This window comes from Carassius carassius, chromosome 46 (assembly GCF_963082965.1).
Source record: "Carassius carassius chromosome 46, fCarCar2.1, whole genome shotgun sequence".
In the NCBI taxonomy this organism is placed as follows: Eukaryota; Metazoa; Chordata; class Actinopteri; order Cypriniformes; family Cyprinidae; genus Carassius; species Carassius carassius.
Genome location: NC_081800.1, coordinates 12,875,759 through 12,891,215, shown reverse-complemented (window position 1 = coordinate 12,891,215; position 15,457 = coordinate 12,875,759). Strand labels below are relative to the sequence as shown.

The window sequence follows — 15,457 nt, the reverse complement described above, 5'->3', positions numbered from 1 at the left end:
GTGAAATAAGAACCTGTGGACATGGAATGGGTGTATTAGGTTTGCTTCATACTAAACACACCTTCTAAAGGAATCATCATTGGTATGTTTGGCCGTGATTGGGCGAGATCCAAAAGAGTAGAGAATAAAGGCACAATCAGCTTTTGGAAGGTATTCTGCTTTTAAGGTGTTCTTACCATGAGTTTCAGTATTTGTAGATAGACAAATCCCTGACCGCAGACAGACTCCAGAGTCTGCATTACTTGAAAAATTATTCACTGATGCATGAAATGCACTTCCTGTCGAATGTAGACAGCAGTTGTGTAAAACGATGGTTTCATTTAAGTAAATAAATATATCATCAGGAATGCAGTCATCATGGTGAGAACAATGTGTGTAACAAATGTCATACAATTTACAAAACTAGATGTTTAGAATAAATTCAAGACAACATTTTTAAATATGTTCAGCTAATACTTTTAAAAATTAATTTAAACAAATCTCTTAATAAAAATTGTGTATTTACATAAAAAACAACAACAGTGCAGTCCTGTAAAGTGACTGCAGTAAATAAAATAAAATCAAATATGAATTGTTTCTCGTAATGTAAAGCTTACCTGTAATGCTGTTCTCTAATGGTGATCTTATAGTCACCAGGCACTGAAGGAGTATATTCCACATTATACATGCCTTCACCGCTGTCACCTGACACTCAGACAGACCTTCCACTGTTATGTCCAGATCATCAACCTAAGATCTGCTGAGAAAGAGAAACTTTATGGATCAAAACTGGTTGTCAGTAATTTTTTGCTCTGAATGCGTACCTGAAATTAACTTCTACCTTACCTGGTGTATACACTAAATGCATCAGGATGTCCAGTGAGGCCTTTTGAAAACCCAAACCATTTGCAACGACTTGACATGTGTCAGTTTCCTGATCACCAACCACAATGCCTGAAACAACAGAATGGATGAGAAGACAATCAAGAAAACGAATAGAATCAAAATTCAAACCAATGGCAATGTGACAAATAGGGGTCTTTTAACCTTGTCTGCTCACATTCACATGGCTTTTGTAGACCTTTGGATCCACCATAATATTCCATATTTTTAGAATCAATGTATTAGAGGCACAAAACAGCTGTGTAGGTGCCATCTTCATTCTCCTTCACTTCGGTTCGGACCATGACTCCTGAGTCAGAGACAGCCTGCACAGATGGAGCTCCAGATCCTACCATTGCACAGTCTATATTTGCAATGCAAGGTTCACCAACTTTCACCTGTAACAGACCAAAGGCTGTTACCAAAACCATAGAGAGGTCAATTGGCTTCTGTACAATAGATTGAAATAGAGAGCCAGTTATGTGAGAGTTGCCAAAAAGGACATTTATTTTGTACATCCCATATTCTGTGTGGAGATAAAACAATTTACAAGTGCCATCTTGATTGTCCAGACATCGTATTGTAAAGTCACAGGGTCCATCCACTCTTATGGTAAGTCTTCCTCTACCTGCTCTGCGTCAATGATAAACTCAGCCTTATAACCAAGAAAACCTTTCCTGTAGCCCTGGACCATGAGCCCTTACCTGAAGAAACAAACAACATCTGACACTTGACTGTTCAAGTACTTTGAGTGGATTCACAAAATGTAAGACTCGATACCTTCATGGCATCTCCAGGGATGTTTCATGTGCTGACTATGTTCATAAGTTCTCAATGACCACCAGACTATACGTTCTCTGGAAAGTCTTCATCAAGGTCCATCTCGCCATCTTCACACAATCAGATAACATAAAATCAAAAATATCTGCAACATAAATATCAGAAACTCATTGTTCCAAAAAAAAAAAAAAAAAAAAAAAAAGCTGTATGAAGATTCTTCAGTCCACTGTACAAATACCATCATACAGGTTCTGGAATAACATCATGATGAATAAATGATCCAATTTTCATTTTTGGAAAAACTGTTCCTTTAAACTCACCAGAGTAATAGATTTCCGTTCCATCTGGTTTAAACCAGACTGGGCTACCTGGTGTAATCTTAATCCTGCGAAGTGTAACCTGAAACATTAATGACACAGAGATCATACAAAATCCTACAGCACAGCAAAAGAACTCAAAACTACAGTTATATATTTCAGTGCTCAATGGCTCATTTTTTAATACATGTTTTCTCACATGTGATTTCAATAAGCAGTTTCATTCCCTCTTGACACAGTGAATGCCAGTACAAATAGAGTAATAAACATCCTATTACATTCCTGCTCTGGCTGCAGCATTACACAGCAGTACATCTTCACCAGACAGGTTTAAAGCCACCGCGAGATGAAATGGAATTATAATTATATAAAATTATATTTTTTCATCTTTATTAGACCATGTAAATGAAATGCATCTGAATGTGCATTAGTTGTTGTACATCACACACTTATATCTTCACATAATCCACTATGTACTCCAAAGAGCATATTTAACACTAATTTTTTTTAAAGATAAATATATGCACTCACAATGAAAGGACTGCCGGGAACCATGACTCCTCCCCAAGCTACAGCAATGGTGTGTTTGGAGAGAGATGAAGGGATATAGGAGCAGACAAAGACACTAGATTGTTCAGAGGCAACAATAACATCTATACACTCTCTATCTGTTCTCTGTGAAGAACTCAAATCACTTTGAAAATTCAAATTGCTTTTAATTTAAATGTTAATAATAATAATATAATAATTAAATATTTCACAGTATTAGTCCCTGAGCATACACTTTAAGTTCTCCTTCACCAGCTTGACTGGCATCTGCAGTGAATTCAGTTTGAAGGTTTACCATGCAGCCAGTTTGGGAAACACCTGGTTCTTCTACTTTCACCTGAAACCCAACATGCATAACCTATATCATTTCACATCTAATGAAAACATTTAATTCATATAAAATGAAGGGCCGGAAACATGTCTGCAAGACAGATTAATAGGACAGGATATAGGAGTTTGCTGGTCAGGGTGGAAGTCTTTTCTCTTAGGTCTGATAGAAGTCTTGAAGGGACTGTTGTGTATTTCTTCATCATCACACATCACATATACAACATACTCACATGGCCTCCATTGGCCAGAAACTCACAAGCCATCATTATGTTCATCACACTAGATCTTTGTCTGAGATGGACCTTCAATGGCAAAACCTTGAAAAGATAATTATTAAAAAACTGATATAATTATAAAACGTATGGATATATAATTACATTAGCTATCTATCTATCTATCTATAGATAGATAGATAGATGTATATATATATATATATATATATATATATATATATATGATATATTTAATTTGCTTTTCTATAACATTTTGTTAGTAAACATGTAATAGAAAATAAGATTTTAAACTGAGTGAAAGGGAGATACAAAAAAAAAAAAAATTCTAGTCATCCCAAGGTTCACAAGGCTGTACACATTATGAAAACAACTGGATTTGGGTACGTGACACATAACATGCCAATTACAATCAATCATATGTACTCTTTACCACCCTAAATACATGAACTATGCTAGCATCCACAAAAATGGACTAATGTTCTGTAAGGGCTGCAGTTTTGTCGTCTGCGTCTTTAAATGCTTAAACTCTTTAAAGTCATACATATTTTGATCGGTTGTCAGATATAAGATATTTATATCATGCTTGGGGTGAATCGGTTTGAACACTATAGGTCTGAACAAAACAAATTAGTGGCGTTTTGTTCTTGAATGTATCAGGGTTTTAGAATGAATACATTGAATGCATACTTTAATCATTCACTCATAACAACAAATACTATTTTTATCACCTTCTGCCGAAAGTGTTTTCATCAATAAATGTTTGATTATCATCATGATGCATCCTTTCCCTCTTTCCTTTTCATTATTATTGACAAAATCAAAAGACTAAACAGAAGGGGCTTTTAAAGGGCCCATCTTTCTTGATCCCATCTTGGCTTGAGTTGAGATCCATTTTTTTAGTCCGTTTTTGGGGAAAAAATGAGAGGACTGCTCATCCACAGCTGGATCAAGAGTCTCTTCTGGGGCTATGAGCTTGATCAATTTTATTATAAAAAATAAGTCATTGAGGATTTTATTAAAATGCAAGTAAGATAACTAGTCTATTCTTGTTGAACTCATCTGTGGAATCCCAAGCCAATCATCAGCTTGCTGCATGGCTTCTTTAGTGTTACTCACCCAATGCAGAAGCCTCATCTCTGGAGTCAGTTTAGAGACAGAATAGTTTGCCTCAAGGTTGGAGATGGAGTAATGCTGTTCCACACTAGACCCAGAATCAGCTTCAAGTTCCCATCCACTATGGCCTTACTGTCTGCATGGAGACAGTGAAGGTGTGTCTGTTTGTTCTTAGAATTTAGAGACCATCTCTTGGTAACATAAATTAAGGTAGGTTTTTTTGTTGTTTTTGTCATTTAGCCATTATATCCAAACAAGAGAGTTCAGCTGGGATCACTGTTCTGATCCAGAAAACAGCTAATTGACTGAAGTGCCATGCCCAAATTTGACACTAGGACACTTTGACCCAAAGCCTACCCTCTCTAATTAGGGAAAGGGCCATAGGAATTTATATGAAAAACATGCGGGATCAGCAATTCAGATCATTATCTGTGAAGACTAAGCTCAACACTTGATAATGTCTTTTTGAGAAATGAATAGATGTATATACAATGAAGACACTAATGACCAGTGTTACTTTAGTATTTTTTTATGTACTATAGAGTTAATATTTTGAATTAGCTTTTATTTTTATACTTTAAGTTTTCATTTTCGTTTATCGTTTTGTAAAAAAAATGTTTGCTTTATTTTAAAGTTTTATTTTTTTGTATTTTTTGTAATTCTACTTCAGCTTATTTTATTTCAGACAGTTGTCAAGCAAACGTCTATAATTTAACATCCATTTCAGATTCATTTTTAAAAACACATTTTTAATAGTTTGTTAACAATAACCCTGCCAATCACATCATAATTGTCAACAGAAATTCAACAATTCTAGGTGAATGTTTAAAGCAAAACAATGTAACCAAGCCTGATGTTCAATATATGGCATAATAGCCACAGTTGCAGTCAGCCAGAACCATTGTTAACAGCATGAAGACAGTTATACTATTTTGTCTTATAAGTACATTTAGATTGAATTATGGCTTGTTTATTCTAATAACATACTTTTTTAAAATAAAGGGGAGTATAAACATGGACTAATTTTAAAGTTAGCTCTGTTTATTTGTGCAGTAGGTGCTCTGGCATACTTAAAAAAATAAAATAAAATTTTACTAAATATTTAACTCATCGCTGGTGACCTTACTCTTCATTTGCTCCAGAATAAATGGAGCGTATTATTGCCAGAACTCTCTTAATCCGGGCATGTCCTCATATTTCCGATGCAGTGTCGAGGAGGGATGACTCATCGCACCGTAGAAGTGTGCCTTTGGCTGCAGGTCTATGACAAACTTGGCTTCATATTTATAAATAAAATTAACCTACATAAGCATTAAAACTTTATTTTTTTTTACAGCATTTGTCATTTAGTTGTACCAAATGTTAACAAATTTACTGTAAAGTTACCGAAATACAATTCAGCTGATATCCATAAATAAACATAAAAATTAAACAGGGACTTAATAGGGTTGAACTTCGCTTTTGCTTATTTATTGCAATTATCATGTTTGTTAGATCAGGTAGTTTTTCCTTAAATCTCTGTACAAGTAATAAACATAATATATCATAAACACTCTATTATAGGTCTCTTTCGGACACATTAGCACTCTAATGTCCAAGGTAAATAGTGATCATCATCGTCATTAATATGGCAAATCCTTATCACAATAAAGTACAGTGCATAGACTAATCACTAATGGCTTCGTATAAGGTGCAAATACATACAACATTACTAGCAGATTTAGGCCTTTAAGCCACAAAACATGATCAAGTTAAAACTTAAAGAACTTTGATGGTTATTACAGTGGGCTTTGCAGTTCTGAATCAGTTCTCATGAAAGTGTTCGTTTAGGGATGCATTAACATTTGTTTTTCTAAAGTTATGTTATATAAGGCAACTCACTAACTGTTTATTTAGCAAAGCAACAGTGTTCAATAAAACACCTGTTATGGGTCAGATACTTCACAACGCAGTGCATAAAGAATCTCTCATTTAAAAAAAAAATCTATTACATATGGTGCAAATGAGGGAATGTTGTGACATTATTAATCTAAGGCCTTCAATACTCAAGTAAGTATTTGCATTTAAACACTTGTTACTCAAACTAACACCACACAGACTACAAGGATACAAATGTCACAAGTCTGAGAAACATTTACTAGGTAAGCATGTCATGGTGCGTGTGCTTGTGCTTGTTACTGGTTCATCACGTTGTTTATTTTGAGGTCTTTGAAAGCAAATACCCCGTCACGGCAATGGTCACAGCAGCGACGGGCATCCACCTGATCCATTTTCCCTGCAAGAACAAACATACAGATGACATCACCTGTAGTACCGCATCACCTATCAGGAACTCGTTTACAATCGGGGATGCAAATGAGCCGAGACGGGGACACAAAAGCCACAAGGACATGATGCAGAGAAACTGAGGTCAGTACACACAAGACGAGGACAGCAGATGTAGTACAGTGGAGGACAAAGAAAGCCGGGATGCCTTAGAGCTACACTGGGAAAATAACCTTCAAAATGCAGTTGATTTATTAGAAACACTTGTTATTCTGCGTCTTATGATACAAAGCGGACCTGTAGTAGGAAAACAGAAGCATTTTACGGAAGATCGGACAGTATTTGGTAGCTTAAGCTGAGAGAATTATTTAGTGGTCATGCATAGCCCTAAGGATGAAGCAGAGGAATGAGACGGGACGGGAGCACTGTGTACCTTTCTACCACAATGGGCCCAAGCACCAATACAGCAAAGCCAGGACAACGCCGATGGCTACGGCTAGGATGGGCTGCAATAAAGACAGCTAAAGAAGGGAAGGGAGGGATATTACTGAATGATTGGCTTGTGTTTATGTACACTTTAACTGTACTGTTGAATTTAACGGTCATCAAGATAAAGAAATCAAAAGGTGAAGTGTGTAATTGTTTCATTGATAACCTCTTCCCCTTTTCCAGTTTAATGTGCAGAGACTATACAGCTGTTTGTTTAAACTTGACATGTCAAGTTTTGGCTCAACCGATGCTTAGTTTGGAATTGCTTGTAGTTTTTATTATATTGTTAGATTTTTTAAAATATTATTTTATATATTAATAACTTCATTAGAATAAAAACATTACAAGAATCTCAAAGAATCTCAATTGTGTTGCAGGAGTAAATTAAAATAAAATAAAAGTTTCCCTGCCTAAAAGCTCCAGCACCCCTGTGACCCTATCCATAGGTCAAGCAGTTTGAAGAATGGATGCAAAATAAAAAATAAATATTCGTTTTTGTTTTGGTGACAGTAATATTCCACATGTATTTTATGTTGTCACATGGAATTGTTGGGGGGGGGGGGGGTATTTACTCTTTATGTAAATGTTTGTAGAAGTATTTGGGGAAACCTGTTTGGAAACAGTCTGCAATTCAGCTGTCGTTGTTGGCCACAGAAATTACACACTTCACCTTTAGGCTATACAAATTTTTTTAACAAACTGTAAGACGTGTATGTCAAACAAATGATGCTATGTTTTTCAGCGTTGATTTCAAGGGCATAAAACAACGTAATATATGCTCTTTCCTCTTGAACTGTCCCTATTGTCAGTGCCCCTGTTGTTGAACATCAGCATTACAGGGATTGAACACTCACGTTGTTTTCTTTGTCCTGCAGAAGACTCAGACGCTCTTTGCTCTGCTGCAGCTCCAGACTGAAGGAGCGTTTCTCCTCCTCTGCATTCTCATACTTCTCCCTGAGGCCTGACAGCTCTGCCTGGATCTCCTCATACTGAGAGCGAAAAAGAGAGAGTAGGAATCTTTCACAAGGAGCAATCAGCCTAATCAATAACACACACACAGTCTGTGTGTCCAGGGGCCAGGTCTTTTTTTAGGAGCAGAGCTCTTTTGTGACATGCCTGCTAATGAATCTCAGCGTTACTTTCTTTCTTTCTCAACTACGATAGGAATAACCTCTTTCTGCAGTTCTTTGATCCTGCTATTGCTTTGCTCCAGCTGGCTGGTGGCTCTCTGGTGTTCCTCCTGCAGGACGCTCAGTCGTTTTTCCAGGTCTACCTGCGTCTTCTCCAGGGTCTTGACCGTGTTGCTCAGGCTTGTGTTCTGTTTCTTGGAGCTGTGGGCAGGATGCAGGTTCAGAATCCAGAGAGATTACAACGTCATTACATTCAAAAGACAGCAAAAAGAGCTTTTCTCCTATTTAAAGGTAAAGTGTACCGGTAGGACTGCGCAAGTTCTTCAAATGTTTTGATTCCATTCTTGATTTTGTTCAAGTCCAGTCCAAATTCAATTGCCATTTATTATTTTTTTGTAATAATCAACAGTCAAATAAAAACTAGATTTCATACAAACATTTAAATTGCACATATCATAGTTTTTATATACACTTTTAAAACTGCACTATATAAACTGCACTTGTTAAAATTACAAATGACCTGCTTCTTGCGTCAGATCAAGGCTGCATCTCATTGCTAATTTTACTTGATCTTAGTGCCGTGTTCGACACCATAGATCATGACATACTCGTAGATCGATTACAAAACTATACAGGTATTCAAGGGCAGGCTCTAAGATGGTTTAGATCCTACCTGTCCGATCGCTACCATATTGTTTATTTAAGTGGGGAGTCATCTCATTTATCACCAGTAAAATATGGAGTGCCACAAGGATCCGTCCTAGGTTCTCTTCTATTTTTAATATACATGTTGCCCCTTGGTAATATTATTAGAAAATACTGGATTAGTTTCCACTGTTATGCTGATGATACTCAGCTATATATCTCAACGAGACCAGATGAAACTTCTAAATTATCTAAGCTAACAGAGTGTGTTAAAAATGTAAATGATTGGATGAGCAATAATTTTCTCCTATTAAATTCGGATAAGACAGAGATATTAATTATTGGACCAAAAAACAGTACACAGAATCTTGTAGATTACAATTTGCAACTAGATGGATGTACTGTTACTTCCGCTACAGTCAAAAATCTGGATGTTATATTAGACTGCAACTTGTCTTTTGAAAACCATATTTCCCATGTTACAAAAACTGCATTCTTCCATCTTAGAAACTTTGCCAAGCTACGAAACATTTTACCTGTTGCTGATGCAGAAAAGCTAGTTCATGCATTCATGACCTCCAGACTAGACTATTGTAATGCACTTCTAGGTGGTTGCCCTGCATCTTCAATAAACAAGCTACAGGTAGTCCAAAAGGCAGCAGCTAGAGTCCTTACCAGGTCAAAAAAAAATTATCATATTACCCCAATTTTACAGTCTCTGCACTGGCTACCTATTAAGTTCCGTATCAGTTACAAATCATTATTACTTACCTATAAGGCCCTAAATGGTTTAGCTCCTGCGTACCTAACTAGCCTTCTACCACGTTACAATCCATCACGCTCCCTAAGGTCACAAAACTCTGGACTTCTGGTAGTTCCTAGGATAGCAAAGTCCACTAAAGGAGGTAGAGCTTTTTCACATTTGGCTCCCAAACTCTGGAATAGCCTTCCTGATAATGTTCGGGATTCAGACACACTCTCTCCGTTTAAATCTAGATTAAAAACGCATCTCTTTCGCCAAGCATTCAAATAATGCATCTCATAAATTGTGACTGCAGTTGCATCTGATCAAATTGAATTGAATATTAAAAGTTCAGTGCAAAGCCTATTGAGATTATTGGATAGGAGGCAGCTAAAAATAAAAGTTAAAAAAATAAAAAAAAAACAAAAAATTAGTCATGATAAGCCATTATTTGGCATTATTTTTGTAGTGCAACCCTAAGACTTGTCATACAACAACCTGAGGATGAGTAAATAAAGATTTGAGTTGAGTGAACTATCGCTTTAATTTCCCTAAGAAGTTTAAACATTGTGGCTCTACAAAAATTGGTGTCTTTGAACATGTCTTACATGGCAACACTGACTCAACTAACAGTGTGAGTTTAGGGTGGGAATACATGTGGTGCTTTCAGTGGCATGATATGACACACTTCACCTTCAAAGTAACTGTATTTGATACCGCATAAGACAGACCTGTCCAGCTCTTTCTCCAGCTGCTGTTGTTTCTTCAGTAGCTGTTCCTTCTCTGAGCGCAGGGTGCTGCTCTCACTCTGCAGGCTGATCTTCTCTTTCTGCTGTTTATCAGCCAGCTGCTCTCTCTCTGACCTCAGAGACGCACACTCCCTCCTCAGACTCTCACAGTCCTTCTGCAGCCGCTCCAGCTCGCTTGCTGCGTCACACACACAATTAAAAACATACCCAAAGATAGCACACAAATGCAGACACAAACAACACACACACTGACTCACAACGCTACTCTGTTACATAACGGTGGAAGTGATGAGAGAAATGTGAGTCATCTTCTGAATATCTGTCAGATTACTGCAAACACCGCTGTAACAGTCATTGGTGAACCTAGGGCTTGATTTGTAGCCTCCACAAACACATTATATCATTCATCATTCTGAGAAGGGAGGACAAAAACCCCAAAGAGATGATGAATGTGCAGAAGACATAAAAGAACCTTTTAGAAAATTTATAGTTAAAACATAGTTATGCGTTAGTTTAGTAATTATTTAATTGTATTAATTAGTTTAAGTGAAATCTTAAAATATTATACCATTTTCAAGGAAATAGGAGTTTTCTGATTAATCAATATTGTGGTAAAATTAATACTTTCAACATTGTTGATAATGTATGAATTGTCATCATTATTATTATTATTATTATTATTATTAAAAGCTTTAATTTGATTTGTTCGAATATTCAAATTAATGTGGAAGTGTAAATATAGATGAATTTGCCTTTAGGTTTATCACAATACATGAGAAATGCTGATGTTCTCACATGATTTCATGATTTAAGATGTTGTCTTAAAATACTACAGGCCAATCCAGTCATCTGTGAGGACAGTGGTTTGTGGGGTTGTGGGTACCTTGCTGTTTGGCAGCTCTGTCTCTCTGCTGGCTCTGCTGCTGGTGACTGGCCTGTACACTGTCAAGCTCACGCTCGTACTTGTTTGCAGCCAACTGCCATTTCTCCAGCTCGGAAGTTAGCGTCGCCAAGTTCCCCTTCAGCGCGCTAACCTCATGCTCTCGCTCGGCTGCCGTTTTCTCCATAGTGCGGCGCAACACCTGAAGGTCCTCCTCAGCTGCGTGCGCTTCCTGACGCAAGCTGAAGATTGTGCTGTCCTTCTGATCCCTGAGATTCTCCATATCTTCCTGCAGCTTCTGGAGCTGAGCTGAATGCACATTAGACACATAAAAACCATTTGGTATAATACAATGTTTAGGAAATATAACAAGATAGACACACCCTCCTTGACTTACTCTGTAAGACCTTCATCTGTTTTGCTGACTCCTCGGCCTGCTGCTTATTACCTCTTTTCTCCTCCTCCAATAGACCTGTAATACACAGTACACAGCACAGGTTATTAAGGGGACTTGTTGAGCATGACTGCCATCCCAAATAAATTTAAAATGTTCTCAAGCTTATACAAGTATCCACAATAATTAGTAATTCCAAATAATAATTATTAATATTTTTTTTTATCAAATCTTTAAAATGTATTACATAATATTTATAATTATTTAATAGCGATTATTATAAACAATGGAAATACTGCATTTTATATAAATATATACAGTATAGGCGATAACTGATCAAGAATATGTTTTTGTCTCTCATATTTAAATTCAAATTCATATTCAGAAAAGTAATTTATGTGAACTTAAAGCAACTGTATGCAAGTTGTTGTTTTTGTACTTTGATAAAAGTTACAAGTTTCAATACAAGTTTCTAAATCATTCTGATGGCACACTTCTAATAAGGCGAATGGATTCAGTTTCTTTCCCATGCTCCCCTCAAACATCTCTTCAGGTAGTACGTAAGGCTACTTTACATGACAACGATGTAGTCAAAAACTGCATTATTAAAAAGTTTCACGTATACACAACAGCGTTTTCAAAACGATTTGAGTTTACACATTCGCAAAAAAGCTGTATTACGTATGCCAGGCCAGTAGTTGGCGCTGTCATCTTGTTATTAAACACTATCTGTAGGGAAGTGACGATTGTATGTTTTATATATCTACAATATATATACATCTCCGCTGTTGGTTGTAATATTGGAGAATTAAATCCACATTTTGCTGAAGAAGCGTTAGCAAACTCTTGAGCAGCAACAACAGTACCATGTACTCCACCTTTGTTGTGTATGTTTGTTCGCACTTGCCTTTAAAATCGACACGTACTGCGCATGCCTAACACGTACTACGCACATGCATGATGTCACCAATTTCAAAGACTCCCATTTTGGGTGTTTACATGGAAATGATAATGGTGGCGTTTTCAAAACATGTACTTTAAAACCCGTTTTCAAAAATATGCTTTTCAGTCCCCAAAACTCCACTGTTGTGTAAACGAACAAGCAAAACACATAAAAGGGTTCCATGTTTTGGCTGAAAACATTGTCGCGTAAACGGCCCCTAAGTTTAGTGAAAGGGCAGATTGATTTACGGCAGCAATAAATGCACTAGTACAGCTATCCACTGTAATTCAACAGTGATATATCTTTTTACAACAGTGAATTCCACTCTTCAAAGTCACAAAAATACACACAACTATGCAGAGTGGCTTTAAAGGCCCTCTTTTACCTTGGAGTTCAATACACTTGTGTTTGCCCGAACTGGCCTGTTCATTGGCCTCCTGCAGTTCATGGTTCAACCGCTGGATGACCTTCTCATACTCACTGGCCTCCACAGTGCTCCTGCTCAGCTCATCTGGAGAAATGATTACACATCCACCACTGATGACATCTAATGCGAACTATTACATTCATAATTAGACACTATTATGGCGCTCTGCTGTCAGAGAATCACTCTTTCATCAACAGTTAATGGGTGATCTGTGTCTTTATCTCTGTATCACCATCAATGAGTTGCATTTCAACTTTGCCGGATTGTTCTGCCCTCTGACAAAGTGCAAACCATGTCTCCAAAGGTTAATTAAATCAGAATGAATAGCATGGTAATTTTCCTGGAGGTCTGAAAACGGGCCTATTCCATGAATTAATAACTTGACTCAGAATAGATCTATGCTAAAAACATAATGTCATCAGTAGGATTTAAACTGGGAAGGATACCGTGGGTTTTAATAAAGCTGCCATTTGATTAAAGGATTTTAAAGGTTTTAATGTAATACAGTGCCATTTCATAATGAATCAGAAAAGTTTTCTAAAAAACTTCTATAAAAACATTTATGAAGATTTTCAACTGATCCATTGCTCTGCAAATGTTACATTTACTGGCTGCAATTTAGTTTGCCTAAACTTAGAAACAAACCTGCTCCTCTTCCTCTAAATATGGGTTGCTGAAAACCAGGCCATCTTATCAAATACTCCAGAAAGATATAACCTCATCTTACGAACTCAAGGGTGTATACCAGGGATAGGCAATAGAGTTTAGCTCTAACCCTAATCAAACACACCCGAACAAGCTAATCAAGGTCTTCAGGATTAATAAGGCTTCAGACAAGTGAGGTTTTTTTTTCAGGGTTGGAACTAAACTCTGCAGGACATCGGCATTCCAGGACCAACGTTGCCTACCTCTGGTGTATACCATAAATGGCCATCTCAAGGGCATATCATTGCAATCAAATGATTCCCAAAAACTAAACTTCACATGCCTCACTTGCATGACTAAGCTAAAATACCGAAGCCTGTGTAGGCCAAACACAACTGCCAGAGCAGAGAGGACAGAGGCATTAACATTTCATGAGGTATTGCAGTGGGTAATGTTTATCGATGCCATTCTACATCAAAGAACTCAATCTCTCAGCTGGGTATGAGGACATATAGGAATGCTCTGGCCTAATTTATTTTTGAGTGTGTGAGGAGGAAGATAGATGTACCAACAGGAAGACAAAGTCAGACAAAATTTCTGCCATGATTAAAGTATTAGCACAGACTGGAAAACCGTTCCATTCAAAAACCTTTCCATTGCAACTAATGACAAGAATATTCTGCCATGCATCATTAAATTATCAAATCATCAAATCATATTAATTGCACTGAACTACTGAAGAGCACTGCAAAATATAGTTATACCCATATAAAATGTATATCTTACAGAAGTGTCACACTAAAAATGCACCAAACTTTATTCCCCTCTCTATCTGTCTTTTTTCCATGTAAAAAATAATAAAAATGCATAGTAAAAATAATTAAATTCAATATTTAAAAATACATAGATCACAAAGATTTAGTCCAATTCTGCTCAACAAAAACTAGATTTACATAGCCAAACAATCTGTTTTAGACTCACAGTACTTTTGACATACTGTAAGCAAAATAAATATAAAAAATAAAAAACAAGCTTTATTATACTATAAATTATTGCCTAATGGAACAGTAAAGAACTACAGTTTGGTTCAAAACACTTCAGCAACTACAGAAACTCAAGCGCAGTAATGTGACTTTACCTTGGATCAGAGACACTTTATTAATAGGATCTTTCAGCTGTTCCTCCATTATTTCTCCCACTGTAACAAAGCACGGGAGCAATTATGTTAATGCTACTGTAAAATATTAACTTGGCTATTTTTTTAATTAAAGTAATTGGCTTGAATAGTAAAGACATTAATTACACATTTCCAGGTGATACCAATTATGACTCAGCTAGTTAATGAGGCGGTAAACGAAAATAATCACAGTTTTTCAAAATGGCAAGAGATTTTTAATGACGCAAACACAAGTCTTCATCTTTTCCAGTTTTAAACGTCAAATTATAGCTCACATTCAAAGCATAACGCCATGCCAGTTATGTAATGCGTCATTGTATCAATTAAGAAGATTAATCACTACCTTCACGTCGCTTAAGTCTGAGGACTATAAACGGATTCCGTTACCTGAAGACTCGTGATGTCACGTCAGCCGGTGCCGAAACAGAGCTGCAATATTCAAGCTTCTTTATAACTATCGATTCCGGCGATGAGAACTGGACGAGTCCATTCTGAAAAGCGGGGGGCACCGACGCATCGAATATCTTGTCTGGGGTTTCACCTCACAGAATCATGCAGTAAAACGTTTGGGTGGAAAAGACTACTGTATAGAATCGCTAGTAAAGTATATTGTACTCTGAGGGGTCATTTTCTTTGTGGAAATTGTTTGCATGCGTCGTCATTTGTCGCCCCCCTGGTGTTGGTGGTCTGGAGTTCTCGCTCACATGGCCACACAAGCGTCCCGAGGCATCCAAAGAGGCTGCAGCTGCATAGTAGAATACACTCAGACCCATTGTTTTCACTCATTA

At 36.9% G+C, this 15,457-nt stretch overlaps 1 protein-coding gene and 1 pseudogene across 3 annotated transcripts; both read right to left on the bottom strand.

Annotated features, from left to right (window-relative positions):
- Nucleotides 1-51: 51 nt before the first annotated feature.
- On the bottom strand, nt 52-5,316 carry LOC132129013 (filamin-C-like; annotated as a pseudogene).
- Nucleotides 5,317-5,626: 310 nt separating this feature from the next.
- Nucleotides 5,627-15,313, bottom strand: LOC132129431 (sarcolemmal membrane-associated protein-like). 3 transcript variants are annotated; one of them, XM_059541030.1, is made up of 10 exons: nt 15,013-15,313; nt 14,631-14,690; nt 12,806-12,931; nt 11,481-11,555; nt 11,087-11,392; nt 10,186-10,381; nt 8,109-8,268; nt 7,792-7,926; nt 6,882-6,969; nt 5,627-6,458 (listed from the first exon to the last, which is right to left on the bottom strand). In XM_059541030.1, the coding sequence occupies exons 2-9, from the start codon at nt 14,677-14,679 to the stop codon at nt 6,886-6,888; spliced, it is 1,131 nt and encodes a 376-aa protein (XP_059397013.1). In that variant the 5' UTR covers nt 14,680-14,690; nt 15,013-15,313; the 3' UTR covers nt 5,627-6,458; nt 6,882-6,885. The 3 variants fall into 3 exon arrangements, with proteins under 3 accessions (XP_059397013.1, XP_059397012.1, XP_059397014.1); XM_059541029.1 differs by having other exon boundaries at nt 15,057-15,312; XM_059541031.1 differs by lacking the exon at nt 6,882-6,969 and having other exon boundaries at nt 15,057-15,311.
- Between the last annotated feature and the right edge of the window lie 144 nt (nt 15,314-15,457).